This window comes from Lynx rufus, unplaced genomic scaffold (genome assembly GCF_022079265.1).
Source record: "Lynx rufus isolate CCGP_SWC_20201006 ecotype Redwood Valley unplaced genomic scaffold, mLynRuf1.p SCAF_28, whole genome shotgun sequence".
Classification (NCBI taxonomy): Eukaryota; Metazoa; Chordata; class Mammalia; order Carnivora; family Felidae; genus Lynx; species Lynx rufus.
Window position 1 is genome coordinate 11,351,798 of NW_025814843.1, and position 27,226 is coordinate 11,379,023.

The 27,226-nt window shown below is 56.4% G+C and overlaps 1 protein-coding gene across 1 annotated transcript; it reads right to left on the reverse strand.

Annotated features, from left to right (window-relative positions):
• Positions 1-794: 794 nt before the first annotated feature.
• SCIMP (SLP adaptor and CSK interacting membrane protein) lies at positions 795-21,435 on the reverse strand. The gene is made up of 5 exons (XM_047089932.1): positions 21,360-21,435; positions 10,364-10,487; positions 8,492-8,555; positions 5,315-5,388; positions 795-3,522 (listed from the first exon to the last, which is right to left on the reverse strand). The coding sequence occupies exons 1-5, from the start codon at positions 21,378-21,380 to the stop codon at positions 3,371-3,373; spliced, it is 435 nt and encodes a 144-aa protein (XP_046945888.1). The 5' UTR covers positions 21,381-21,435; the 3' UTR covers positions 795-3,370.
• Between the last annotated feature and the right edge of the window lie 5,791 nt (positions 21,436-27,226).

Genomic DNA, 27,226 nt, shown 5'->3' on the forward strand with positions numbered 1-27,226 from the left:
CTCAACAGCGTTATTTGTGAAAGTGAGCTGGCCCCGGGGAGATTGCCTATCCAGCGCTCTTGCCTCCTTTTTCTTGGATGGCCAAGCCCACTTCCAGCTTGGGAGGCTGAAAATGCCCAATGTTCACTCCCTGGCCGTTCCCCTAGCTGGGCACGTGCACCAATCCAGGCCAGTAAGACGTTAGGGAAAGTCATCTGGGGCTTCTAGGAAAGATTCTCTCTCCAGTAAAAAAGAGCTACCTGGGAGGAAATGTCCCTTTTTCTCCTAACTTCAAATGTTATCATGTGAGGATGTGATGCTCGGAGCTATGGCAGCTACCTTGTCAGCATGAGTAGTAACACTAAGAGAATCAAAGAAGAGTCACCCGGTGCTCCTGAGTCTTAGACCTGCTGAATCCTGGAGTGCTTACCTCTAGACTTCTTGTGTGTGGTGACACATTCCTCATTATTGTACAGTCTGTGTTTTGCCATCTAACCATACTAACTGATACAAATGATTTGTAAAATGTGTTACTGTAACACCAGAGCATTTCCTGCAAACAATCCTATTTGTATCATAAAGATCAGCTTGACTGTTTCAAAGAGAACTATAATCTACCCATTTCTGATAGGAACACACCATCAGCTCTCAGAGAAGTTAAGAGGGCAGAGCACAGGAGTTTCAGAATGATGGTCTTCAGACTCCATATGCTCAGGATGGACACTGTCTTCTGGTTTCTTCCTTTATTTATCTGTCCGTATATAGCTGATGGCTGACCTGGGGTTTCCTGTGGGACTAGAATACACAAAAAGGCCTTGTCGAATCTTACTGTATTTAATGCCATCACCCAAAATGCTAACATCTTTTTTAACCAGACTGGCAAAAATATGGCTTTATTACCCACGCCTAGGATAAACTCTCAACCTAATCATACGTGCTCAGAGAAAAACTGCTTGCTTTTGTCAAACCGACTGGTGGGCTTTCTAGTAATGTGCGATGCCCAGTACACATTTAGTAAGGGCCCACTATGTGCCAGAGCTTGTGCTGGGTATTGGGAGTATAGCCGTGAGCCAGGCAAGTTCCACCCCAGAGGAGCCCCAAATTAGAAAGAAGGATGGAAAAGGGGCGCCTGGGGGGCTCAGTTGAGCAGCTGACTTTGGCTCAGGTCGAGCATCCACAAAGCACCTGGGTGCTGTGCTAGGAACAGAGAAAACCCTGGGGGAAAGAGAGACCCAGTCCCTGTCCCCATGTTGCTCTCCGTCTGAGGTGGGGGAGAAGGATAGGTAAACAGGTTATCCCGGGGCGCTCCTGCTGTGAGAAGAGAGCCTCAAAGAGGGCACCACACTCAAGTTTTGGGTGCTGAGGAAAGACTCTGAGCAGAGACGGGAAGGGGGAAAAGGTGGGGAGAGATGTTCTAGGCAGAGGGAAGGTTACCACAGACCAGGTCATTTCAGATGGCCCGAGGAGCAAAAGTTTGGACGGAGTGGAAGTTGTAAGGGGAAGTTGACACATCTCGTAACCCAAGTTAAGGAGTTTGGTGTTTTTCTGAGGGCAATGGGTGAAGAAGAGATTTAAACAAGAGGATGAGTGGTTAGATGTTCCCTTTAGAAAGCTGTGCAGAAAGGGGACCGGAGAGTGAGACGGCAGCGGTGGGTGTGTGGTGGGGGGAGGTGGGCCATCAGTTCCTTCTGGGGTGTGTTGACCTTGAGGGCCTGTCGGGAGGTCATGCGGGGGTGTCCTGGGGGCAGCCAGCCTGGGACTGAGGAGAAGGTTCAGCTGGGGCCTGCCATCTGGAAGCTGTCGGAATAGAGGGACGCTGAGCCCCAGGCGTCCCGGGACGGGAAGGGCCTGAGGAAGACATGTCTGGTATCTGCTTTTAACTCTCGTCATAGATGTGGGTGGTTTTCAGAAAATTTGGAAGAGGAAGCCACACAAGTGAAACGCTTCTGTGCGTGGGCTTTTTTTTTCCCCCCTAGAACTTGGAGGAAAGAGTCCTCTCTGGCTCACGGAGTCCCAGAGTTCCACACGGCCGCAGTTAGGGAACCCCCGGCCTACTATAAGGTGGTGGTAACACAGGAAGCTGGACGTCCCCGTGGAATCCAGAAAGACGGAGCCCGGAGGAAGCACATGTCCCCGCTGGTCCAGCAGCGGTTGAGGCGGTAAGCTTGAGCGCACCAGGTGCCCGCCGTCCATCTCTTGCAAAGGAGCTCGGTCCCAGGGTCACTCCGGGCCTTTCTGTGGTTCACGGCGCTCTCCCTGCGAGTCTGCTCGTTGCCGGGTTTCCCAGGGGTTGCTGGGAAACCAGCATCTCCAGTCTGCTTAGGAAGCTTCCAGTCCTGGGGCTCCAGCAGATCAGCGCCAGTTTCCGGAGCCTCCAAGCTGACTTGGGCCCTGGGGACCAGGGCACTTGTTGAACAGGACCGTGGTCCTCTACCCTGCCTCTCGTCAGCAGCGCCGCAACACTGAGGGGTTCTGGGGACGGTGATCTCGGGGCCATATGCAGGGAATGTACGCAGGGGAGGAAGCAGTCATGAGCGTAAAATGGGGGGGCATGAAGCCCTCCAACCATCATCTTGAATCTGCCATTTAATTGTCCCTCTGTTTCCTGTTCCCTGTGATTCCCCCCGCCCCCGCTCCGCATTCACACATACTGCAAAACGATACCACTACGTGTAACTTACGCACTTGGGTCCAGAAGGCCGCATGTGACTTTGTGGACCGTGACACATTACCGGGAAGCACAAATCTGGGTGAGCATCTGAACCTCCGCGGTCCGCCCGGCCCACATCACGGGGGGGGGGGGGGAAGGGGGGCGCTGGGGTGTGGGGTGTGTGTAGGTGGGGACAGTTCTCAAGAACAGAAAGCACCACTCACCCTTGAAGAACCTGCCGGGTGTGATGTAGTAACCTGCACACGGGAGCACTCAGCCGGAGCACTCGGTCGGATCTCCCACCCACGGCCCTGGGTGTGGCAGCTGGGTGGGCCCATGGGGCCCAGCCAGGGATAAGAGCCTGGGTGTTCTGCAGAGTCCAACACCAAGAGCTGGAATCGCTTAGAACCGAGCAAGAGAAGGGGAGGCGGGTGGGGGGGGTCAAGAACGGGGTGCTTTGTCACGAGTGGGAGCCACGGAACCCCAGGGGCACCCCTCAACAGTAGCTGGAGGCCTGACCGCTCCGGGTCTCCAGGGCAGAGCTGCGGCCCCTTTCCTCTGGGAGGTCATGTGGCCGCTGATGCCTCTCCGTCGAAGCCTCAGGAAATGTTTATTTTACACAGCTGCGCCACATTACCGCCGGCTCTGAGGATCCCGTTACCGAGGGGCTTCCGTTCTCGACTGGCGTACAATCCTCCGCGTGAACCCTCCTCAGCTCGCCGGAAAGGAGAAACGGGTGTTTCAGAAGTGACGCTTCTCCATATTTGCGGGGATTTCGACATCATCATAATCATCTAGAGGCTCGATGTAGCTCGGGACGGAGAGGGTCTTGTTTCTGACCTTATTGACCAGCGAGTATGTGGCCGGCGGCTGGCTCGGGGTGTCCTGTGGGACTAGAGCACACGAAAAGGTCCTTGCAGGCCAAGCTGCTGTGTGTTTTCATATATATATAAAAAGACGGAGACAGTGCAAGTGGGGGAGGGACAGAGAATCCCAAGCAGGCTCCGTGCTGCCAGCGCAAAGCCGTACGCGGGGCTTGAACTCCCGAAACCGTGAGATCATGACCTGAGCCGAAACCAGGAGTCGGACGCTCAACGGGCTGAACCACGCAGGCGCCCCCGTAGGTATTTTTGACTCAGTGACTCAGCATGATTTTCATGGGCTTGGGTGGTCTGGCTACTTCCTGGCGGACCAGCTCCCCATTTGATGGGGGACGCTGTTGTACAGACAGGACACCGTCTCAGGATCAGCCGAGTGGGTGAATGGCAGACGGCAGTCAGACGCCCTGGCTCCCACGTCCCCCTGCCTGAGCCCGCACGACACAGAAAACGCAAAGCAGAAGTGCAGACGGCACGCTGACCCGAGCCAGTCCCCGAATGAGCACAGTCATGGGAGACCCTCATTCTCACGAGGAAGTGATACGAAGCTTATTTCCTTTTTGGCACATCCCTCACAGTGACTTAGTGTTTTCCAGAACATTCCATGATTGCTCAGGCACGAATCTCTGCTCAGAAGGAAGGGGACAGCAGGGTTTGCAAAAGGTAGAATGAGTGAAGAGGGAACACGTAGCAAAAGCCCCAAGGTGGCCGCGGGAAGGAAGACGAAACGGCAGCTAGACCTCAGACCCTCAGATGGGGTCGCCGCGGCCTCTGCCGCGACTCTGTCTTTCCCAAGAGGACCTGAGAAGACCGCCGTCATTCCCTGCACAGCCCTGCAGCGAGACCCAAGTTCACATCCAGGCTCCAGCAGTCACTCGCTGTGTCGCCTTGGGTGAGACACTGAACTTCTGTGTGTCTCAGTGTCCCCATCTGTCAAAGGGGAATAATAAATGCGCCTGCCTCATAGTGCTGTTGAGAGGCCGACAGGAGATCGTGCCTGTGAAGTGCGTCACACGGGCCCGGACACACGGGGGCTGCCCCATACATGTAAGCTATTATGTGTCCATTCCGTCAAGACCTGAATTGTCTCCTAACCTCCAGGCACCGTTCTTAGTGGCCGGTAAACCGCGGTGAGGAAGACGAGAGGCTCCTGTTTCCCGGAGTTTCTGTTCCGGGGCAGGAGAGAGATCTTAAACACACGAGCAGCAGGTAAGTAAGACGAGGTCGGGTAACTGCCTTCACGTTTCGAAAGGAAAGTTAGCGGGCTCACTTTAGGGAGGGCGGACGGCAGTGGCCGCGTGGCAGCGGGGAGGATAAAGGACACCACCACATGGGCAGCTCGAGGAAGAACATTCCGGTCAAGGGAACCAGGCAGGGATTTTCTGATGCAAAGTGGGGGAGTCCCGGTGACACCCCCCAAGTTCCTTCTTACTCGTGCTCCGAGCTGGGATTTGAATGTGAACGTACACCTTGACCATCAGGAGCTTGCTATTTGCTCTGCCCCCTTTTGAATTGATTTGTCTCTTTCAATTTTTTTTAAACATTTCTTATTTATTTTTGAGAGACAGAGACAGAGCATGAGCAGGGGAGAGGTAGAGAGAGAGGGAGACACAGAATCGGAAGCAGGCTCCAGGCTCCGAGCTGTCAGCACAGAGCCTGACGCGGGGCTCGAACCCACGAACCGCGAGATCGTGATCTGAGCCGAAGTCGGGCTCTTAACCGACTGAGCCACCCAGGCGCCCCTGAGCTAAGACATTTAGATGAATTTGTTACCCTGCCCTGAATGTCACCAGCAGCAGATACTTACGGGTGTGTTCTGGGAAGAGCAAACCCCTGGGCGGCAGAGGGGGTAACTGAACTGGTGATTCATTAAGAACATTCCTGGCAAGACAGAAAGAGGAGGAGTCAGGGTGTGGTTTTGAGCATGTCCGTCAGCCTACGAAAGGAAAACATCAGAAAACGGATGAACATTGAAACCTTCATTCCTAAAAGCTGGAGGCACTCCGTCCTTCTCTAGGTGTCGTGCCCGTTTGTAAAGAAACTGTTTCCTCCAGCCCCGGGAACAGCTGGATTTGAGGGAAGGAAGGGACTTCGCTTGGAGCGCGTCCTCCTGGAATCCCCGGAGCTGGAGAGGGCGGGGGTGGGGGGAGGTAAGTAGCAGGTGTGTTTGCATTTGCAAGACACGCGTGTTCCTAACACTAACGGCACACACGGGGACACACACAGCGCGTGACTGCGTGTTCGGTGCATCCTGCTGAGATGCCTGCATGTGGCCGCCAGATGACACACACGAGAACGTTCGTGGCAGCGTGAACCCCAAGCTGGACCCTACCAAATGCGCATCAGCCGCGGAGCGGATAAATTCATGAGGACGAACCGTCTGCAACCACGCACAATGACGTGCACAGAAACGTTGACCAACAGGAGCCAAACCCTAGATAACGTGTGCTGGCTGATTCTATTGCTTAAATTTTTTTTAAGTTTATTTATTTATTTTGAGAGAGGCAGAGTCAGCATGAGCAGGGGAGGGGCAGAGAGAGAGGGAGAGAGAGAGAATCCCAAGCAGATTCCTCACTGTCAGTGCAGAGCCCGATGCGGGACCTGAACTCACCAACCATGAGATCGTGACCTGAGCCCAAACCGAGAGTCAGATGCTTAACCAACTGAGCCAGCCAGGCGCCCCTGGCTGATTCCATTTCTAGAAAGCATAAAAACAAGAAAAAAACTAGCCTTTCCTATTTCTGAGAGTGGCTGTCTTTGGGGTATGGTGGCTGGAAGGGGATATAAGTCACTGAGGAACTGGTGATTCTGTTTCTTGATCTGGGCACTGGCCACCTGGGTCTGTCCAGTTTGTGGAAATTCACTGAGCCCTGCTTGACTTTGTACACCTTTCTGCATTTGTATCATACTTTGGTAAGAAGGTCCGACAAAGAGAGACCACGGGGGAGCCTCTTGGCCTAGACCCACGATCCCCTCCATGTGCTCTGACCTCCAAACTGGAAGACATTGTTCTCAGCCAAGTTTTGGCCCCCTGTATGTGGTCGAGCGCCCCTGGGGGTGCACAAGCCTGTTGGGATATGTGGACAAGGGTCTGTGTGGCAAGAGCTCCGTTAGTGGCTTCTGTCCACCCCTCGTGGCTGCTCCCAGGAGAGGAGGGAAGTTGATCTGCCTTTGGAAAGAACCTTCTTCTCCCACTGTCTCCTCCAGAGCCAGCCTGACTGCAGAAAACACACATTGTGCTCGAGTCTGCTGTCCAGAGAAAGGGGCTGCCCCACCCCTCAGGGTGACCTGAGGTTCTCCAGGCTGCGCCCTGCATCGGAAAGTTTGCCTGGTTTTGAACTAGCAAATGCCCTTGCCGGTGGATAAGAGCCCCATTGTGCCACGCCGGGTTTATTCTCATTAAAGGCAATATTTTGTTACTTACCTGCGTGACACATTTGTCTTACTCCTCAAGGGGGTCAGAATCGGTGGGGAAGAGGTCTGTTGTTTGCTGGATCCACAACAAAAGTCACTCTAGGAAAGTACAAATTTGGGGGCGCCTGGGTGGCTCGGTCAGTTAAGCATTCGACTTCAGCTCAGGTCATGATCTCACAGTTGATGGGATCGAGCCCTACATCAGTCTCTGTGCTGACAGTTCAGAGCCTGGAGCCTGCTTCGGATTCTGTGTCTCCCCCTCTCTCTGCTCCTCCCCCACTTGCTCAAAAATAAACATTAAAAAAAATAAAAAAGAAAAGCACAGATTTTGTTTCAGACAACGCATTACAGCATTACATTCCAAAGAAAGGACTGGACCTTGAGCAGCACCTGGCCCTTAACCTCTCAGCTCTCGGATTATCTTTCCTGATGGTAGTGTCTGTGTATACCTGGGCCTGGGTTCAGCTAGATGGTCTTTGCTAACAAGGTGACTGCTGGTGAATGCCTGCTTGTGTTTGCCTGGGGCCCCAGGTCATGCGGTATATCAGCTTGGCCTCTGAAAGGGCCTGGGGATTGAGTAGCTAAAGCGGGTCGTGTGGGCGCTCTGTTGCCTGTGTGACTGACCCCCCAGTAAAAACCCTCGGTGACTCTCTCTGGCGACGCTTTGCATGTGGTGCCGCACATCCATGCTGGGAGAATGAGGCACGGTGCACCAGCAGAAGACTCCTGGAAGCTTCCGCTTGGTTGCCCCTGGGGCTCCACCCTGTATGTGCTTTCCCTTTGCAGAGTTGACTCTGTACCCTTCTACGGTAATAACCCGTAACCACGACCGTTGTAGCTTTCCCGGGTCCTGTGAGCGCTTCTCGTGAATCGTCAAGCCTAAAGGCGATCTTGGGGACTCCCGACACAGCAATCATAGAAGCTCCAAACAGATCACAAAATGCAAAAGTAAGGCCAATGGCATAGTTTCGTTAGGCACACAGCCTCGAGAGGACTACACTGGTGGGCCATCGAAAGGAAAGGAGGGTAGGGGTGCCTGACTAGCTCAGCTGGTGGAGCCTACAACTCTTGATCTCAGGGTTGTGAGTTGGAGTCCCACCCCGGGTGCAGAGATTACTTAAAATCTTGAGAGAAAGAAAAGGAAGGAAGGAGGGAAGGGGGGAGAGAGAGAAGAAGGAAAGAGAAAGAAATAGAAGAAAGGAAGGAGGGAAGGGGGAGAGAGAGGGAGAGAAAGAAAGAGGAAGAAAGACAAAGAAAAGGAAGGAAGGAAAGAAAGAAAAGAAAAGGTAGACCTAACCGCGAGGGGTGGGCCCAGCACACACAGCCTGACCTGTGACCTCTACCAAACTAGACCAGACAAAGACAACCGGGAGAGCAGAGCCCCGGAAGGTGCCCTGCAGCCCCAAAGCTCCAGACCCCTCCCCGGAGGGCGGGGCATTGGCAGACGAGCCGGCTCCCGGGCTGCGCAGGTGCAGTGGGCTCCTCCCCCAAAGAGCCGCGCAGGTGCACGGCGCACGTGACCAGGCGGCTCTCAAAGCTGCATCTTGCGTGGGGCGGGGGCTGTACTTACTCATACGTTTTCTCTTCCTCACTTTGCCCTCTTCCCAAGGGCTTGGCAACGTCCCACCTCTTGCCTAAGGGACCAAATAGGCATTAATGATCATCTGGGAAGAATCAGCAGAAGCTGTGACTGTTAGAAGTCCGGAGACATCGGGCGTGTGCAGGGCAGGTGGGGGAGGAACCACCGGGGAGAAACAGACTTCGGGGCACAGGGCTGGCGGGCGGTGGAGACTGGCTTGGACGCGGGCCTTCTGACCACAAGCCCTTGCCCAGGCCGCCCGGCGCGGGGCCCCGCTTGTCTGCTCGTCACCTCGTGCACCCCTGGCTTTCAGAAACATCCCTGGGACGGGTAACCAACTGTGTGCTTGGGAGGAAGCGAGAGGAAGACCGGGGAAGCAGTTTGCAACCGGGCCGTGCTAGACGAACACGTCATTGTTCATTTTTTAACCTGCGTGGTGATAGCGGTGGCTTAAGGTCCAAGAGAACGGGCCAGGTTTTGTTCAGGGTCCTACTTCGTCTGTGTCCAACATTTCAAGAAGGCAGATGGACAGAGGACTATAGGAGGCAGAATATACTCTTTGTGTTAAAAAAACAAAACAAAACAAAAAACCCACCACCACAAAAAGGGGCGCCTGGGTGGGTCAATCAAGTAAACATTCGACTTTGGCTCAGGTCGTGATCTCAGGGTTCAGGAGTTCAAGCCCTGGGTCGGGCTCTGTGCTGACAGCTCAGAGCCTGGAGCCTGCTTCGGATTCTATGTCTCCTTCTCTCTCTGCCCTACCCCACTCGTTCATTCTCTCTCTGTCTCCAAAATAAACATTAAAGAAAAATTTTTTTTAATCTATAAAACAACACAAAAACAACTGCTTACCATCAAGGGGTTGAGGGCAGAGAACATTGGACAGGAAGCCCAGTGGACCCAAGTTCTGGTCCCAACTCGGGCACCAAGTCCTGTGAGGCCTCAGTCAAGCCTCTTCCTCTCTCTGAACCTTAACTTTCTTATCTCTCAAACAGATGGACGAGGATGACAAGGTCTCACTCCTTGCGGAGCCCGGACATTTCGGCGACCGGCGAGCAGGGTTCTGAGGCTGTCCCAGACGCCGTGGCAGGTCAGTGCCTTGGTGGCTGAGGGTGGCCTGCCCACACTGCCCTGGGGGATTGGTGCATTCACCATCCCTGGGTCACAGGGACGATGGGAGATGGACGGCAAAGTGGAAACCCCCTTGGAGATGATGTTAAGTTAGTGGAAAGCCTCCACGAAGGTGGAGGGTGCCAAGAACCTGGGGCCAAGGCAGCTGTTGTTCTGGGAGATTCAGAGTCTGACCTTAGAGAAGGCAATGGTGGTGGCCAGCGTGTCCATCGTGGACTGAGCCCATATTTCATGCCTCAAGACAGTCTTTTTTTGTTTTTTTAGAAAACTGCTTTGTTGGGGAATGATTGACCCAGAAAAGGCTGTGCGTATCCGGTGTATACAACACGCGTACCACTCGATGTGCTTGGAGCTGAGACAGCCTCTGACATCCTCTGGACTCGTGCTGTCTTCTGAGTCCCAAAGGTGAGAGCAGGGCCACGATGGAGAGAGAAAGCCGTGGAGCAGTGTGTGGCTTCTCACAGGTTCTGCCCTCACCCACACCCTGGGGGCCCCAAGAGTTCCTGAAGATTAGTTAGCCTCCCTCCCTTCGCCATGCAGATGGGGAAACCGAGGCCTAGACATGCAAGTTAGTGGCAGGGCTAGGCTCAGACCCAGAATACACGATTCTTAATCCAAAACTCAGCCTATTCAGGCCCAGAACTACGCTTTCTGCCCTGAAGAAGCCCTAATGCCCAGATGACCACCCCAGCCCTCCCCGCCCTCCACCTGCCCAGGTGAGACCGCCATTACCTTGTCTAAACAGCTGTCTACAGGCACAGTACAGGATGAGGGCCAGGCTCACAGACACAATGAAGATGGCCACAGCTAGGATGGCCCAGAAATTGTCCCTCAACCAATCCATCGTGATGGGACCCTGAGAAGAACGGAGACAGAGGAATATGAGACGTGAACGGGGCATCTGGGGGGGGGCGTTGTCTACCACGTTTTGGGGATACCTCTGCTTAGGGGTCAGGCAGGTGATGGCTTAGACGAACCCTGCCCATCAGCAACTGGGAGCCCTCAGGCGAGGCCCTTAATCTCCTCCGAACTCCGTGTGTCCTCATGTGTGGCATGGGAGTGACCCGTCTGTCTGCCACTCCCCAGGGGAGCCACGAGCACGGAGATCAGAGATGTACGGAGGAGGCCGACACATCGCTCTGTCTTCGGTCGTCAAACGGGCAGGGGAGTAACGCCATTGAAAGCAATAACTAATTGCATCACTTTTATATCCAGGGGGCAGCACAGACTTAAACCCCTGCTGTTTTTGGCGCGGGGGTGGGGGGTGGGGTGGGGGGTGGGGTTAGAAATATACCTTGATGGGTTTCTCCGAGGGAGGCGTGGGTCAGAAGGGGGAAGGTGAATGCAAAGTTAGTCCATGGGGAAAAGTAACAGGAATTTGGGGGCTGGAAGCTGGCCAGCTCGGGAAGCAAGCAGGGAAGTCTGGCAGGAGCAGATCTTAAGTGTTCTCAAGACAGAAAAGAAAGAGTGACGTTAGCTGTGGTGGCGGGCATTTCGCGATACAGTGAAACCTTGGATTGCGAGTACCTTGTTCTGCGAGCATTCCTCAAGATGAGCTAACGTTTCTAATACGCTTTAAAAAATTTTTTTAATGTTTATTTATTTTTGAGAGAGAGACTGCGAGCGGGGGAGGGGTAGAGGGAGAGGGAGACCCAGAATCCGAAGCAGGCTCCAGGCTCTGAGCTGTCAGCACAGAGCCCGACGCGGGGCTCGAACTCACAGACTGTGAGATCATGACCTGAGCCGAAGTCGGACGCTCAACCGACTGAGCCCCTCAGGTGCCCCTCCGTTATTTCTCATGGGGAAATTTGCCTTGATACACAATTCCTACGGATTACAAGCGTGTTTCCAGAACGAATTATGCTCTCAAACCAAAGTTTTACCATATACGAGTGTATCCAGTCAACACGTTGTGCATTTTAAACTTCCACGGTGTTATTAAGTCAGTTATACCTCAGTGAAGCTGGGGAAGAAAGAGAGGGAAAAAAAGCCAACGGTAAGAGTGCAGAAAGTGTGAGGCTTGTTAGAAAGTCCCCGTGGGAGGATGTCTAATAGTTCCGTGGGACAGTTGTGACTAACGTTCAGTCTGAAGCTGTTGCCCGTACCGTGTTGGAACTCAATTGCACAATAAAAGCTTGTAAGAGCAGAGCCTGGGGACTAATGACATGTGCGCTGTGGTTTCCCAACCAGGGATGACGTACAGACAAGTAGGACAGACAGCAGGTGCCAGGCCCCAGGCGATTGTGGGATGGACTCGTCGGAGGAGCCTCCAGGAATGCAGGGGCTTTGCGGGAGGAGCGGGGCTCCCCTCATCCAGAGCGTGGGCGCTTTGCCTGTTCGTTTGGCTCCTAAAGTACAACGTGATCCTTGAGGCCTGGCATATTCTGGGTGTGTGAGAATCAACTTCCTGTGTCATCACTTAGCCAGTGGAAACTCACGCATGTATTTTCATGTACAGCCCTTTCCAATTCGTGCTTTTGAGTGACGTTAGTATTAACGATATAAACAGGGACCCAGGCAGAGGAACAGGGACAAGGTTAGGGCTGCTAAGGCCATTGTTCCTACAAAACCATCGGACTTGGCTTACTATTTATTAGTTATTTACTTATAATTAAAACAGTTTTTTATTGTTTATTCATTTTTGAGAGACAGAGACAGAGCGTGAGCAAGGCAGGGGCAGAGAGAGCAGGAGACACAGAATCCGAAGCAGGCGCCAGGCTCCGAGCTGTCAGCACAGAGCCCGACGTGGGGCCCGAACCCACGAACCGTGAGATCGTGACCTGAGCCGAAGTCATATGTTGAACCGACTGAGCCACCCAGGTGCCCGTTGGCTTACTATTTAAACACGTGTTTGTATCACTGGCAGAGTGTCCTCATTTATTACATTGTTCTATTATAATTTGGATTTTCAGTTCCAAGCTTCGTTTCTTTGGTGAAGGTTGGCTTGATCAGACATGTTTTTGGCTATTAATCAGGTTACATGGAGCAAAACCAAGCGTGTGTAACTTGTACACGCGTCATTCTGCAGCTTTTTGGCTCAACTTTCCGCTCAGCGTCATTTATCCACGGTGATAGATGTGCTGGGGATTCTCTCTTAAAAGACACAAGTGTCGGCCGGCCAGGTAGCCCACCCCAGGTGTGCACTCAGCAGAGGCTGTGCTGTAGATCACCTTTTCAGGATGCACAGAAGAGAGCAACAGAGGCACACGAAGAAGGGGGAAAAGGGAAAGCGTGGAGACTGGAGGCTTGGCTCTCAGGAGGACCCTGTGAAATGTGGCTTTGCAGGGCCCGGTGAGGTCATAGGGCACCGGACTTAAGAGAATGCCACATATCTGAGGGTGGACTCTTTGTTTAATACATGTAATTGGAACCTGACCTTCTTTAGCTCTGGGGGTGGAAGGAAGGAAGGAAGGAAGGATGAAGGGAGTAAGAAGGGAGGAAGGAGGAAGGAAGGAAGGAAGGAAGGAAGGAAGGAAGGAAGGAAGGATGAAGGGAGTAAGAAGGGAGGAAGGAGGAAGGAAGGAAGGAAGGAAGGAAGGAAGGAAGGAAGGAAGGAAGGATGAAGGGAGTAAGAAGAGAGGAAGGAAGGAGGAAGGAAGGAAGGAGGAAGGAAGGATGAAGGGAGTAAGAAGGGAGGAAGGAAGGAGGAAGGAAGGAAGGAGGAAGGAAGGAAGGAAGGAGGAAGAAAGAAGGAAGGATGAAGGGAGTAAGAAGGGAGGAAGGAAGGAGGAAGGAAGAAGGAAGGAGGAAGGAAGGAGGAAGGAAGGAAGGAGGAAAGAAGGAAGGATGAAGGGAGTAAGAAGGGAGGAAGCCCGACGTGGGGCTTGAACCCACGAACCAGAAGATTATGCCTGAGCCGAAGTCGGATGCTCAACCGACTGAGCCCCCCAGGCGCCTTGCCAGCAGATGTTTGGAATGTGTTCCGCTTTCATCTGTCCGCTAACTGCGTCCTTGAGCGGCCTGCCCAAGGTCACCCGGCAGGAAGGAGGCTGAATGCTCTCCCTCTAGGTGCCAGTCCTTCCTTGCTGGTGTCCGTACGATGCCCTGAGTCATCGGGGACAGGCCCAGCGGGGTTCGGGACGCCTTCCTTTTTTTTTTTTTTTTTAATTTTTTTTTTCAACGTTTTTATTTATTTTTGGGACAGAGAGAGACAGAGCATGAACGGGGGAGGGGCAGAGAGAGAGGGAGACACAGAATCGGAAACAGGCTCCAGGCTCCGAGCCATCAGCCCAGAGCCCGACGCGGGGCTCAAACTCACGGACCGCGAGATCGTGACCTGGCTGAAGTCGGACGCTTAACCGACTGCGCCACCCAGGCGCCCCTGGGACGCCTTCCTTTAAGGAGCACAGCCATGGTGGTGAGACGGTGGGGGCCACGGGACTCCCCAGGATGAAGGACCGGGGCCCACAAGTGGGAATAAGAGTCCCAAGTTCCCCCACAGCCCAGGGCCAGACAAACAGCACTGCTCTGAGACCCCTTCTCCGCAGAACCCAGACGAGCTTGTCTTTCTGGGACAGGGTGGCTGAGTGAGAAGGATCCCGAGAGAACCCCGTCCTGTCCCCGCTGGGTGTCCTCTGGGCCCCAGGCCGGCTCAGTGGCCGTGGTGCTGCCCGAGAGGGGACACGGACGGGCTCTGGGCAGCGACGGCGGGGATCCAGCCCGCGGGGAGCGGGTGCAGGTGGCCGGAGGGACACCCCGCGAAGTGTGGGAGCTGAAGGCCACCTGTGTCGGCCGCCCGGAGGGGACCGTGGGGGTGCAGGCCTCCCCGGAGCTGAAGCGCGGGGCCCAGGGCGTCGGCCGTCAGCCCGCAGACGCTGCGGGGCCTCTCAAGGGACCTCTCGGGCCGGGCGTGGAGTCTCCACCCCAAACCGCAAAGTACCTCAGCGGGAAAGGCCACTGGTGGGAGACTCCCCGTGGAGAAACGTCTGTCTGGCTGTCCTCGGCGCAGGGTGGGGTGCGGGGGTGCGGAGGCGGCCCCCACCCCTTCCTCCACTCACTCCCACTGGGGCAAAGTGAGCGGCTTTGAGTCAGAAACCGAAGCTTTGCAATGAGCCACGTTTTACGAACTGTGCTCAGCAGTCGAAAGTAACTTAAAAGTTTTGGAATTGGACTAAAGCGTCTTTGGGGTGGCCTCCCCCCCCACTGGGGCAAGAGGGGAGCCCCCCGGGCAGGGGCAGGAGCACAGGGGCATACAACAGCAGGAGTGCGGGGCCTGTCACGAGTCCGTCCCCGACGCCACCGTCACGGAGCTAGAAATCCAAGCGTGGGCAGGGCTGTGTCCACCCCCAGGATGTGCCGCTTCCTGGTTCTGTGGGCTTCTAGAGGCCACTCGTGCTCCGGGCTCGTGGCCCCTTCCTCCGTCTCCGAACCCCGCGGGGTGGTTCCTCCGTAGCCACGTCTCCCTCTGAGCTCCTCCCCCGCCTCCTCCTGCACGCAGACGAGGACGACCCGGACGACCCCAGCTGTCTGTCTGCCCCGTGTCAGGGACTCCGATGTAACTGGCCTGCGGGGCCTGTGGGGCCTGGCCCTTGGGGGTTGGTTTCTTTGTTGTAATAAAAATTTCCAGATGAGTCTAATACAAGGCGGGCCGAGGTTGAGAGCCGGTGATCTACGCGTTATCTCTTAATCCTGATGATGACCTTCCCCGAGTGGGCGGTGGTAGTTATCACGCTTCGTTTGCAGGTGAACAGCTAGAAGTCAGAGAGGTTAAGCGGTTTGCTCAAGGTAACACAGCCAGCAAGGGACTAACGTGGGATTTCAGCTCAGGGCAGTCTGACGCCAGGTCGTGTGGTCATTTTACCCCACGAGGCTGCCGCCAAGCTGGTAAATGTTTCTTTTCATAACAGAACTGAAAGCGGAACCCCGTTCAAGAGCTTCCAGCACCGGCAAGACCTCAGCCTGTTGGGCACAATTACAGCCGCGGTAGGAAAGTGCGTCTCAGAAAAGTCACCCTCACCGTGTGCTACCCGGTGCCCTACGCGCCCCTCTCATTTAATCCCCTGCGCGGCGGCTTGTGGTTACCACCCCATTTTACAGATAAGACCGTGGGAGCTCAGAGATCGCAACTAAGCCGGTGAGCGGGAAAACCAGAAACCAAACCCAGGTCTTTGGGACTCCAGGACCCCAACTCGCGACCCCCAAACGGGGGCTCTGGGAAATGTGTGAAAGCACGGATGCCAGTCCCAGGCCCCTTCTCTGCCCCCAGTTCCGATCTGCAGGTCCAGTGTCGGACCCGGGATCAGCATTTGTAACAAGCGCTCCAGTGGTGGGGGGCGGGGGGGCTCAGCCTCCGGGTGGGACGTCCGTCGGGCCAGTTGGCAGAGCCCCCCCAGCTGGGGCAGGTGAGGAAGCCCCACAGTCAGAGGCGGTAGCAGCACTGGTGGGAGAGGGAAAGGCACCAAAAAAGCCCCCGAACCAAATGCCCGAGATGCTTCTCGTAATGCCCCAAATTCCATCATCGACAAGTCACTTCTCTGCCAAGTTCCCCGCTCTCCCCACTTCCTCTCCATTCAAACTCATTTGCCTGGGTGTGCCAGACTCTGAGGAAGAGAAACTGATTTTTACTAGGGTGTGAATGACTTCCTTGGGTCCTCAGGGCACTGGGTTCCTTTCTTTTTTTTTTTTTTTTTTTTTTTTTTTTTTTTTTTTTTTCAACGTTTATTTTATTTTTGGGACAGAGAGAGACAGAGCATGAACGGGGGAGGGGCAGAGAGAGAGGGAGACACAGAATCAGAAACAGGCTCCAGGCTCTGAGCCATCAGCCCAGAGCCCGACGCGGGGCTCGAACTCGTGGACCGCGAGATCGTGACCTGGCTGAAGTCGGACGCTTAACCGACTGCGCCACCCAGGCGCCCCTGGGTTCCTTTCTTGAATTCCCTCAGGCATTGACCAGAGCAGGGGCATCCTAGGATCTGGTCCAGAGTCCTCAGAGGATATAACCGAATGCGATTTAGGAACAAAGACCGTCTTATCCAGGCTTCCTCCTCCTGCTAGTCACCCCCCCCCCACCCATCTCAGTGCCCTTTGCTCCCTCTTCCCCTTTCTCCTTAGTCATCCTGCCCTCAGGACAGACTCTGAATCTCATTCACACTGCGACCTCCGCAACTGATAACAGCTTAAGTGTGTGTGTGGGGGGGGGAGGTGCTCCACCATCAGAATGATGAAAACCCAGAAGGCAAGAGAAGCTGGGACACTGAGGCCGAGGAAAGGTTGCCTCGACTGCGGCTGGGTGCTGGGCAGGGGCGGGGGGGGCGGGGGAGGCAGACCCGTGCGTGAGCCCACGTCCCGTGACTCCGGCGGGTTACCGGACGTTTGTTCCCGGCGGTCCACACTGGCGAGTCAGCTCCGCCACCCAGAGCGGGGCCCATCTCCCTGCCACTGTCTCGTCACCTGGAACACAGTAGGCGCTCCGGGCGGGTCTGCGAGCGGAGGAACGTGGCTGGCGCCTCTCTCCCGGCCCTACAGGTGCGCTCCGCCTCCGATGATGCAGGCGGGAGGGCGGTTTGGGGTCTGCCTCCTAACCGTCCAGCCGCCTGGCCTGGCCTGGCCTGGCCTCGGGCACCCGCCACCGGCCGCGGGCATCGGGCGCTGGCCCGGGAAGCCGAGACCCTGCCCGCCTGCGCGCGGGTGTCTCTGCCTTCCTCCCATGACGCACATCCTCGCCCTCGCCGCGGGGGAGGCACTGAGCCCAGGCACCCACCCGGCCCCGGCTCTCACTTCCCCAAAAGGCATTTCCAGGGAGTCGGCGACAGAAGTCCCAGTCCAACCCCCGCTGGGAATTCCGGAGACTGGCTTGATTCCACACTCGCTTCTTCCTGGGTTTTTTTTTTTCCCGTGTTTTTTTTTTTTTTTAACCAAATTCTGTAGCGTAAGAAATAGCTTACGACATGACAGCCATGCATACGTCCACACGCAGGACACGTCTCCCGAAACGTCTCTCTGACCCCTGAGGAGCTCCAGCATTTTCGCCCCTAATCCAGCCTCGCTCGTGAAAAATGTATTGGTGTGAGGCCCCTGTGTTTCTTTCAAGACCCACGCTACTGCTCAAGTCCTGCGTGATTGAAAAACTCGACTTTTTCTCACGAGAAAGGAATGATCTGAAGTAGTCATGAGTCCCAAAAGGTGGGGAGAACGTGTGTGTGTGTGGGGGGGCGGAGGGATGGGGTTCTAGGAGGCCGGAGAGGCTTCGGGGAAGTTTCCGTGGGACGAGGCAGGTCGCACGCAGCTCTGAGGGAGGATGGGGCCCCGCCCCTTGCTCGCTGCCTGGAGTTAGGCCTTCCAGGCTAATCCCCTTGGCCGAGGCCAGCCCTGCCCGAGACCACGAGGCTGTGGGGCACCTGCTGGGTCTCAAAGACTCAGTGTGGGGGCGCCTGGGTGGCTCAGTGGGTTGGACGTTCGACTCTTGATATGGCCCAGGTCATGATCTCATAGAGCATGAGATCAAGCCCCACGTCGGGCTCTGTGCTGACAACGTGGAGGCTGCTTGGGATTCCCCATCCCTCCCCCCTCTCTGCCCCTCCCCTGCTCTCTCTCTTCCAAAATAAATAAATAAACATAAAAAGAAAAATGCTTAGTGTAGAAGGAAGAACATAAAAAAATCTCATTAATAAACGTTTATATGGATTACGTGCGGGAAGGATATTTTTGATGTGTTGGGTTCAGTGCAATGTGTTATTGAAATTAATTTCAGCCTTCTTCCCCCTTTCTTTTAATTCTTCTCCCTTCTGCCCCGCTCACGCTCGGATTCTTAGCACCTGGGGGTGTCGTGTCATACGCACTGACCCCAGCCCAAGACAAGTAAAACCGTGTACCGACAGAACGGAATTCGACAGAGGAATGGGAAAACAGGCTGGGATGTTTGCGTAGTGAGACCCCATCCAGAAATGTAAAACGCGGATTCCCAATGCCCAGGACAGCACAGATGATGAGTCCTGGACGCAGGAAATGAAAGAGGCAAGGTGTAGACTGTTGCCCAACGTGTTGACTGTGCATCTAAGACAGACACGTTTCCCTGGTGTTAATTATACCTCATTAAACAATTTCAAGAAAGAATGAGCCGTGCAGCCCTTGGGCCGGGCTCGTGTCCCGCGGGTTTCGTAACAGGACTCGACCCTGTTCATTCGTTCTCACCCATCATAGTGGGTCGCTCCACTGACATATCTTTATTCCTGGACTTAGAAACTACACCTGGGGCGCCTGGGTGGCTCAGTCCCTTAAGCCTCCGACTTCGGCTCAGGTCATGATCTCAGGTTTGTGGGTCCGAGCACCGCATTGGGCTCTGTGCTGACAGCTTTAGGTTCTGTGTCTCCCCCTCTCTCTGCTCCTCCCCCACGCACGTTCTGTCTCTCTCAAAAACAAACATTAAAAAAAATTAAAAAGAAAAAACTACGTCTATATGCAAGCAAAAATTACAAATGGTGAAGGGGCACCGGGTGGCTCAGTCGGTGAAGCATCCGACTCTTGATTTCAGCTCAGGTCATGGTCTCACGGTCGTGGGATCGAGCCCCACGTTGGGCTCTGCGCGGAGCATGAAGCCTGCTTGGGATTCTCTGTCCCCTTCTCTCTCTCTGCCCCTCCATGGCTCCCACTCTCAGTCTCTCTCTCTCAAAAAAAAAAAAAAAAAATCATAAACCTTGTTCTGGCGCAGCTGTGGTGAAACAGATCCTTCCATGTGACCGCTGACGGTATATATAGATTTTGTTACAAGGTTTTAAGGGGCGCCTGGCTGGCTCAGTCGGTGGAGCGTGTGACTCTTGATCTCGGGGTTGTGAGTTCGAGCCCCACGTTGGGTGTCGAGTCCGCTTCAATAAACAAATGAATGAACTTACCAAAAAAAAAAAAAAAATGGTTTGTGCGGGGGAGCAAACCGTGACAACACACAGACATCTCCTCTGATTCCGTAATATCATTTCTAGTAATCCAGCCTCACCAGTAATCCAAAGGAAGTAAAATTTAAATGCAGAACTATGTTGGCTTTGGCGCAAATAAGCAGGGAACAGGCAGCATGGGACTGGGAGAAAATTGCACAAGGGCCCCTCGATGGGCTCGGATGAAGCAGTCAAGCAGTGGGGAGAAAACCCCGTGAAAAGCAGCCCGGGGGGAGCTTCGGGGCGCCCCCCTTCGCCAGAAAAGCCACACGCAGCCCGTGCGGACACCCCAGCCAGCCACCCGTGCGCAGGTCGCCCGCGCGTGTGGCCGGAGTCTGCCGGGACAAAGCACAGAGACCCCATCTCGGTTCTGTACCGAGGGAAAGACTCCTTTTCACCTCTGCCACCCAGCCTCCCTGTGAAGCGTGAACGGAACACGTTTTCCAGACCTCACGCATCACGTCTTTCAAGAGCTCTGCTCCCCTTCCTGAACAGGTGGCTTTTCGGGCGTCTCCGCGGCGTTCTATGTGTTGAGTCTGACTTCCGCAGAACCTTCCGGGATTGCGGAGTACTCAGGCTTCCTGAGTTATCCCCGGACATCTGCAACCCAGAAGTCCTTCCTCAGGTCCAACCAAATTGTCTCGCGCCCTTGCTGGCTTTCTTGCTTGTTTGGTTCTGAGAGTGTGGGGGGCCCCCGGAGCCCTGCCACCTGGTGGCTGTCTGGCAACGGCACTGGTGTGGTCAGTGGGTGGGGGTGACGGCAGCGAGGCCCGAATTTCCTCTCTACCTTGTGTTCACGTCAAAACGAGACAACGGTAATGTTTCACAGTGTCTACGCCTGGGAAAAAAACTAGAAGGCCAGACGCGAGGCTCCGCCACGGCTTTTCCCAAGTGGCGGAATGTGGGGCCATTGTTCCCCTCTTTCTCTGGAGTTTTCCAGTTTTTCGAGGGCAGGAGGGGTGGAGGGAAGGGTCCTAAAGTGTAACAAGAAGTGGGGCGCCTGGGGGGCTCAGTCGGTGAAGCGTCCGACTTCGGCTCAGGTCACGATCTCACGGTCTGTGAGTCCGGGCCCCGCGTCGGGCTCCGTGCTGACGGCTCGGAGCCCGGAGCTTGCTTCGGATTCTGTGTCTCCCTCTCTCTCTGTTCCTCCCCTGCTCTCTCTCTCTCTCTCTCTCAAAAATAAGTAAAGATAAAACAAAAAACAATTAAAAACAAAACAGGAAGCCCCAGGCCTTGTCCTTACCACGCTCAGGGCGCGGGAGTGGTTCTCAGGACGAGCGATGCGAGACAAGATAGAACTGGAAATACCACGGGGAGGCCTCGGAGGTCATTTCCCAGCGGGCAGCGGCCGTTCGCCAGATGGGGATCTGACCCCGGGGCGCAGCCGAGCTCGACCCGCGACCGCCACGGGAACACACAGGATGCCTTACAGATCGCTGGACACGAGAGACACGGGCACAGAGATGCCAAGGCTGCTGGAGTTCTAGGTTTTTCCTGCCAGAGTCCCAAGATGCAGCTCGAGATCCGCCTTGTCACCCCTCGCCCACCCCGTCCCCGACGCAGACCCCTTCGGGTCTTGTCGCTTATCAGGCACCGAAAGTCGCCGTCAGAATCCAGAGAGGGGGAACCACCTGTGTACCGTTTAGGCGTCTCTGTCCCCGTCCGGGTGTCATTTCAACCCGATAGGCAGGTTCCCCCACCCCAACGTACCCCCGGGAAAGGGAGGCGCAGACGGGCGCAGGGATCTGAGGTCCCCCAGCCCGTGAGGGGCAGAGGGGACCCTCCGAGCCCAGCCGCAGACTGGGCTGCAACCCCAGCCCTCGCCAGGCGGCCGCTCAGGGGCCCCAAGCCCAGATGCTTACCTGGGTGGCGAGCGTGTCCATCTGTGAGCGGCTGAGGGGACAGCAGGGGCCCGAGTGTGGTGGCTCAGGCACAGCTGGGGAGAGGCCTTCCTCGCCCACAGGCTTCCCGCCCACCCCGGAGCAGTGAGCCCCAGCCAGACCACACTTCCCCTTCCTGCTCAGCCCTCGGGTGGGGGAGGCCCCGGCGCCCGCACGGCAGGCAGCCCACCCCCTTCCAGGGAAGCTGGTCCCGACGCTTCCAGGGGCCGCGATCGCTTCCTGCGAGGCCCCGCCGAGGACCGACCTGGTCGTGGGGGGTCAAGCCCGGGGGCAGGCTGGGCAGTGTGGCTGGGGCGGCCGCGGGGTCCCCGCACACCAGCCCGTCCGAGCGAGCATTCCCGGCTGCGGCAGCCTGGCCAGGGGCCCCAGAAAAGCGAGGACGCTGGTTCCCACCCCGAGACACCCCCGGCGAGCTTCCCGTGGGACGGACGCTGGAGGACACTGTGGCCAAGCCTGGGGCTGCCGGCCAGCTTCTGTGGGGAGGCCAGGAGCCTGCTGCTCTGGGCCCCGGGCCCCGCTGGCCGTCCCGGCAGGGCCGGGTCCCCGTCAGCACGGGGACAGTCGCCAGGGGCGCCCACGACCGCTCACGACGGGGGGCCGGGGCGGGCAGCCGACCAACCATTTTGTTGACCTGACCCTTCTCGCTGAAACAAACAGCCTGGCGGTAAAAATAGCCACCCCGGTGCGCTGCGTCTGCCCGGCTGCCCGTGACCGTGACGGTACCCTGGGCTTTCTGGCAAACGCTTACCCGCCGGCTTTCAGGAAACAAGATTCTTGATCTGCACGGTTTGCGAGTTTCCAGGATTTGGACAGTTGCCGCCCTGGCCGCTTTCCAGCCACCCCCAGGACGGTCCCCGGCTCGGCCTGGGTGGGGACTGTTCCGCATCTCCACTGGCCTGGCGGCCGTCACCCGCGCCTTTCAGCTCTGGGAGGTTACAGCCTGAGTCAGCTCCGGGGCCGGGGCAGGACTTGGAGCGCCGCGGCTGTCCGAGCGCAAAGTCTGTGCTCTTTCTTAGGAGGGTCGAGCCAAAGTGGGGCTGCTCAGAAGCCCCCCTAAAGGCACATTTAAAATGATCTTTTGGGGGGCGCCTGGGTGGCTCAGTCGGTGAAGCGTCCGACTTCGGCTCAGGTCGTGATCTTGCGGTCTGTGAGTTCGAGCCCCGCCTCGGGCTCTGTGCTGACAGCTCAGAGCCTGGAGCCTGTTTCCGATTCTGTGTCTCCCTCTGACCCTCCCCCGTTCATGCTCTGTCTCTCTCTGTCTCAAAAATAAATAAAGGTTAAAAACAAATTTAAAAAAATAAAAATAAATAAATAAAATGATTTTTGGGGGCGCCTGGGGGCTCAGTCAGTTCAGCGTCCGACTCTTGACTTCGCCTCGGGTCATGATCTCACAGTTCGTGAGTTCGAGCCCCGCGTTGGTGCAGAGCCTGCTTGGGATTCTCTCCCTCCCTCTCTCTCTCCCCTTCCCCGCCCCCAAAATAAATAGATGAACACTAAAAAATTGATCTTTTGGGAAGTGAACACGTGCTTCTGTGGGCCGAGCTCATCCTCTGACTCCTCGGTTTGCGTCCCGCTGACTCACCAGTAAGTGGTTTCAGTTGCGTTCGGGGCTGGCCCTGTGCCAATGACACAGCGGATTCGACGCACCTGCTGACCCCCACGTGCATCCGGCACGCCAGGCCCAGACCCGGGGTCGGCGGGTCAGAACCCCAGGCGTGGTTCGACAACAGCCCCTTGTACGGGGCTGAGCCTCAGTTTCCTCGCCGGCGAAATAAGAGAGCTGACTGGTGACGCGAGGTGCCCCGGGAACGGAACCGTGGAGCCTCTGCTGTGATCGTCCGCTGTCCCCAGTGGGGACGGGGTGCCTTCGCAGCTCCCCTCCCGGACCGCGGCGCCCACACAGCCCTGGGCGCGACAGAGAACGCCCGGTAGGGGTGTGTTGCCTGAGACAAGAACCCACGCCGTCCACCCAGACAAGTGAGTCACACACGTGGAAGGAGGCGACCTCCTTCCAGCAAACTCCTGCTTCACCGGGCCCGGTGCTGGGCGGGGAGGGGGTCAGAGCCAGCTCCTGCCCCCAGGGAAGTCTCTCAAAGTGCAGGAGGAAGGTGAGGGCGGGACAGAACGCGGGCCCCAAGCTCACGGGTCTGTACTCGGAGCCCGGCGGGTCAGGGTCCCTGGTGGAGCCCACTTCTCCAGGACAGAAGGGCGCACGCGTAGCGACTGTTGGGAGCAATGGGTGCTGACCCTGTGGGAGCACAGCAGCGGCAGGGCTGGGCGGTCCAGTGGGGGCATTTGAAGTGGGCCTTGAAGAATGCGTAGGAGTTCGCCCAGTAGAGAGAATGCGGACAGACCAAGGTCTAGTGTTTGGAGAGCAAAGCTCGGGGCCCTCACCAGGGCTTGTGGGTCTGCCTGCACTGTTCCCCTGGCCCCACCGCTGTCTTGCCACCACGAGATGGGGCAGGAGGCTGGGCGGTCTGTTTGGCTTTCCTTCTGCCCCGGGCAGGGGTCCCTCTGCAGGTCCAGGCGGGTGAAGAGGCCCCAGGGCTCCGGGAGAACGGGAGACGCCCCCTGGTGGCCGTCCGCGGTGCCTCTGTCCCCCCATCAGCGTCCTCCCGCCCTGTCTGTCCTCCAAAGGGGGCTGGCCCCAGAGACCCTCACCTCTGGAAGCCACAGAACCTGAGACGGTCAGACTGGAGGGAGCTGGGAGGGGGGCGCAGTCCACTCTTCACCCCATGACCCCACGTCCGTGTCGGCACCCACGGCAGCCACATCACGCGTAGAATGAGGGTCACCCCCTGGTGCTACATCTCGAGTGCCTGGTGACCGTTGTCATGACAGCAGTTGAAGAAAGGGCTGGATGGGGCCATCAGGGCAGAAACAGTGCTTTGGGCTGGGGGCGCGGTGGTCCACACCTTCTAATCTGGAAACTGCCAACGGGGGGAGTGTGGTTCCCAAACACAGAGCTGGGAACGTCGGTGGAAGCCTGCAACCCCGGAACCGTGGAGGCTCGGAGCTTGATGCTGGTAACGCGGGGAGCAGCGGGCAGCCTGACGTGGAGGAGAGGGCACCCCGTTCCCAGCTCGCTAAATAAATAAATAACATAAAATGTAAAACGTAGAACTATGACACTTGTCGAAGAAAACATAGCACAAAATCTTCGTGACCTTTGGCTCAGCAAAGATTTCTTAGGCACTACATCAAAAGCACTGTCCGTAATAGGAAAAAAAAAATAAAGAGGACTTCATCACAGTTAGAAGCTTCACTTCGGGGACACTCGAGAGCATGCAAAGACGAGCCACAGACTGGAAGACAATATCTGAAAGTCATATATTCGAGAGAGTCTTGTGTATGGAGTATTCAAGCATATAAGACGTCACGGTAAGAAAACAAACAATGAAAAAATGGACTGGGACGCCTGGGTGGCTCAGTGGGTTGAGCGTCCGACTCTTGATCTCGACTCAGGTCATGATCTCGCGGTCCGTGAGTTCGAGCCCCGCGTCCGGCTCTGTGCTGACAGCTCGGAGCCTGGAGCCTCTTCGGATTCTGCGTCTCCCTCTCTCTCTGCCCCTCCCCCACTCATGCTCTCTCTCTCTCTCTCTCTCTCTCTGTCAAAAATAAATAAAAACATTAAAAAAATAAAAATAAAGATAAGTAAATGTTTTTTTTCCAACGTTTTTTTATTTATTTTTGGGACAGAGAGAGACAGAGCATGAACGGGGGAGGGGCAGAGAGAGAGGGAGACGCAGAATCAGAAACAGGCTCCAGGCTCTGAGCAGTCAGCACAGACCCCGACGAAGGGCTCGAACTCACGGACCGCGAGATCACGACCTGAGCCGAAGTCGGACGCTTAACCGACTGAGCCACCCAGGTGCCCCAATTTTTAATTTTTTTTTTAACGTTTATTTATTTTTGAGACAGAGGGAGACAGAGCATGAATGGAGGAGGGTCAGAGAGAGGGAGACACAGAATCTGAAACAGGCTCCAGGCTCCGAGCTGGACAGAGCCCGACGCGGGGCTCGAACTCACGGACCGTGAGATCACGACCTGAGCCGAAGTTGGACGTTTAACCGACTGAGCCACCCAGGCGCCCCTATTTATTTTTTTTTAAGATTTTAGTTTTAGGTAATCTCTACACCCCATGTGGGGCTCGAACTCACAACCCGGAGATCAAGGGTCCGTGCTCCACCGACTGAGCCAGCCAGGCGCCCCTCAAGTTGTACCCTTTAAAGACGCGCAGCTCGTTTTATGTCAGTGAGACCACAGTAGAGCTGGTTTTCAAGGTGAGTCTGGCGGGAAGGCTGGGTGTCTGCACTGGGCACTCGGAGACTGGGGGTCGGCCTGAGCGGCAGCGACGAGCAGGGGTGGGGGCAGCGTTGTCTGGAAGCAGCCCCTTCGGGAGGTGGCCGTGGATTCCAGAGGTCAGAGGGAGGAAAAACTGCATCGGTGATAACTGGGGCCTCAGTCCCTGCCCCCGGGGCTGTAACTTGATCAATCAGACCTGGGGCAGGGAAGGCCTTGGGGCTCAAAAAAAAAGTACCCTGCTAGTCTGCTTCCTCCTGGTTTCTCCCAGTGTCTGGGGTCCCGTGGCCATGTCCCTGCTGCCCACCCCAGACCCCTCACTCCGCGGCCTCCCCTGGCTGGCGGGGGTGGGGGTTCCGGATCCTGCCCCAGCCCTGCCTCCAGGGCCGGCGAGCGGCTCTGAGTTCACCTCCCCGGGGCCACCGTCCTCCACCCAGCTGGCACTGATCGTTCTCTAAAGTCACCTCTGACCTCGCCTCTCCAGCTTTGCCCCGCGACTTGCTTCAGGGAGCCTGGCGTCCGTGCCCCACTTTCCTGCCCGTGTCCTCACGGCCCTGGTCTCCTGCCTCAGCTCCCTCCCGAGATGCCACCGCTGCCCCGATTCAGGTGACAGAAATCTAAATATAACCGCGGCTGCCCGGCTGGCTGGCTTCCTATGCGGGATGGCCCTCAGCGCTCAGCCGCAGCCTGGTGACGCAGAGAAAGGGGGTGCGGCGGCGGGAGGCAGCATATGGCCCAGGGAAAGCAGGGGGCCAAGCCCCAAGCGGGGGGCAAGGCTGAGAGCCGAGCAGGGGGACGACGTCTCTAAGGGATGCATCCCGTCGGTGTGCTCTCCCCCTGGGGGATCTGCAGGGAACCTTCCGCTGACATCCGACGACTAGCCCAGGACCGGCCCCAAACAAGCGCTCCGTTCTTTCTCCTATGTGTTCATTCGGGCAGCAGATATTTACTGCAACCTTGACCCACATCCTGCTTCCAAGGACGAGACCAAAACACTGCATCCCAAAGTATAAAGCGCTCCGATGAGGTCCCTGGGGGATGACCGGCCCTGGTCTGGGAGGGGAGGGGAGGGGAGGGGAGGGGTGGGGAAGGTTTCCTGGAAGACAGTCCCATCCAGACTCAAGCCTCAAAGGGCAGGAGGGATACAGCCAGAGAGGGTTGCTGGGTGGGAAGGACGGGCTTCAGGGACTGAAAGGAGTTTGGATATTAGGCCCTTAGAGTGAGGGGAGCACAGGGGGCTGGGACAAGGTGAGGCAAGGATCTGCGAGGTGGCAGGACCCTACCCTTGCCCGCCTCGTGTGCCTGGCTAAGAAGTGCGGCCCTATGAACAGACTAAACAAAACGGAGGCGGCCGGGCAGAACCAGAGGACAAGCTGGTGGTTGCCGGAGGGGAGGCGGGTGGAGAGGCCACAGGCAGGCAGCGGGCTTGAGCGAGGAGACTTGATCAAGGTTAAAGCGCCACAGGGACCGTGGAGGTGAGGCAGACGGGCTTGTTAAGTGACCCGCCGACCCACCTCGGAAGAGCC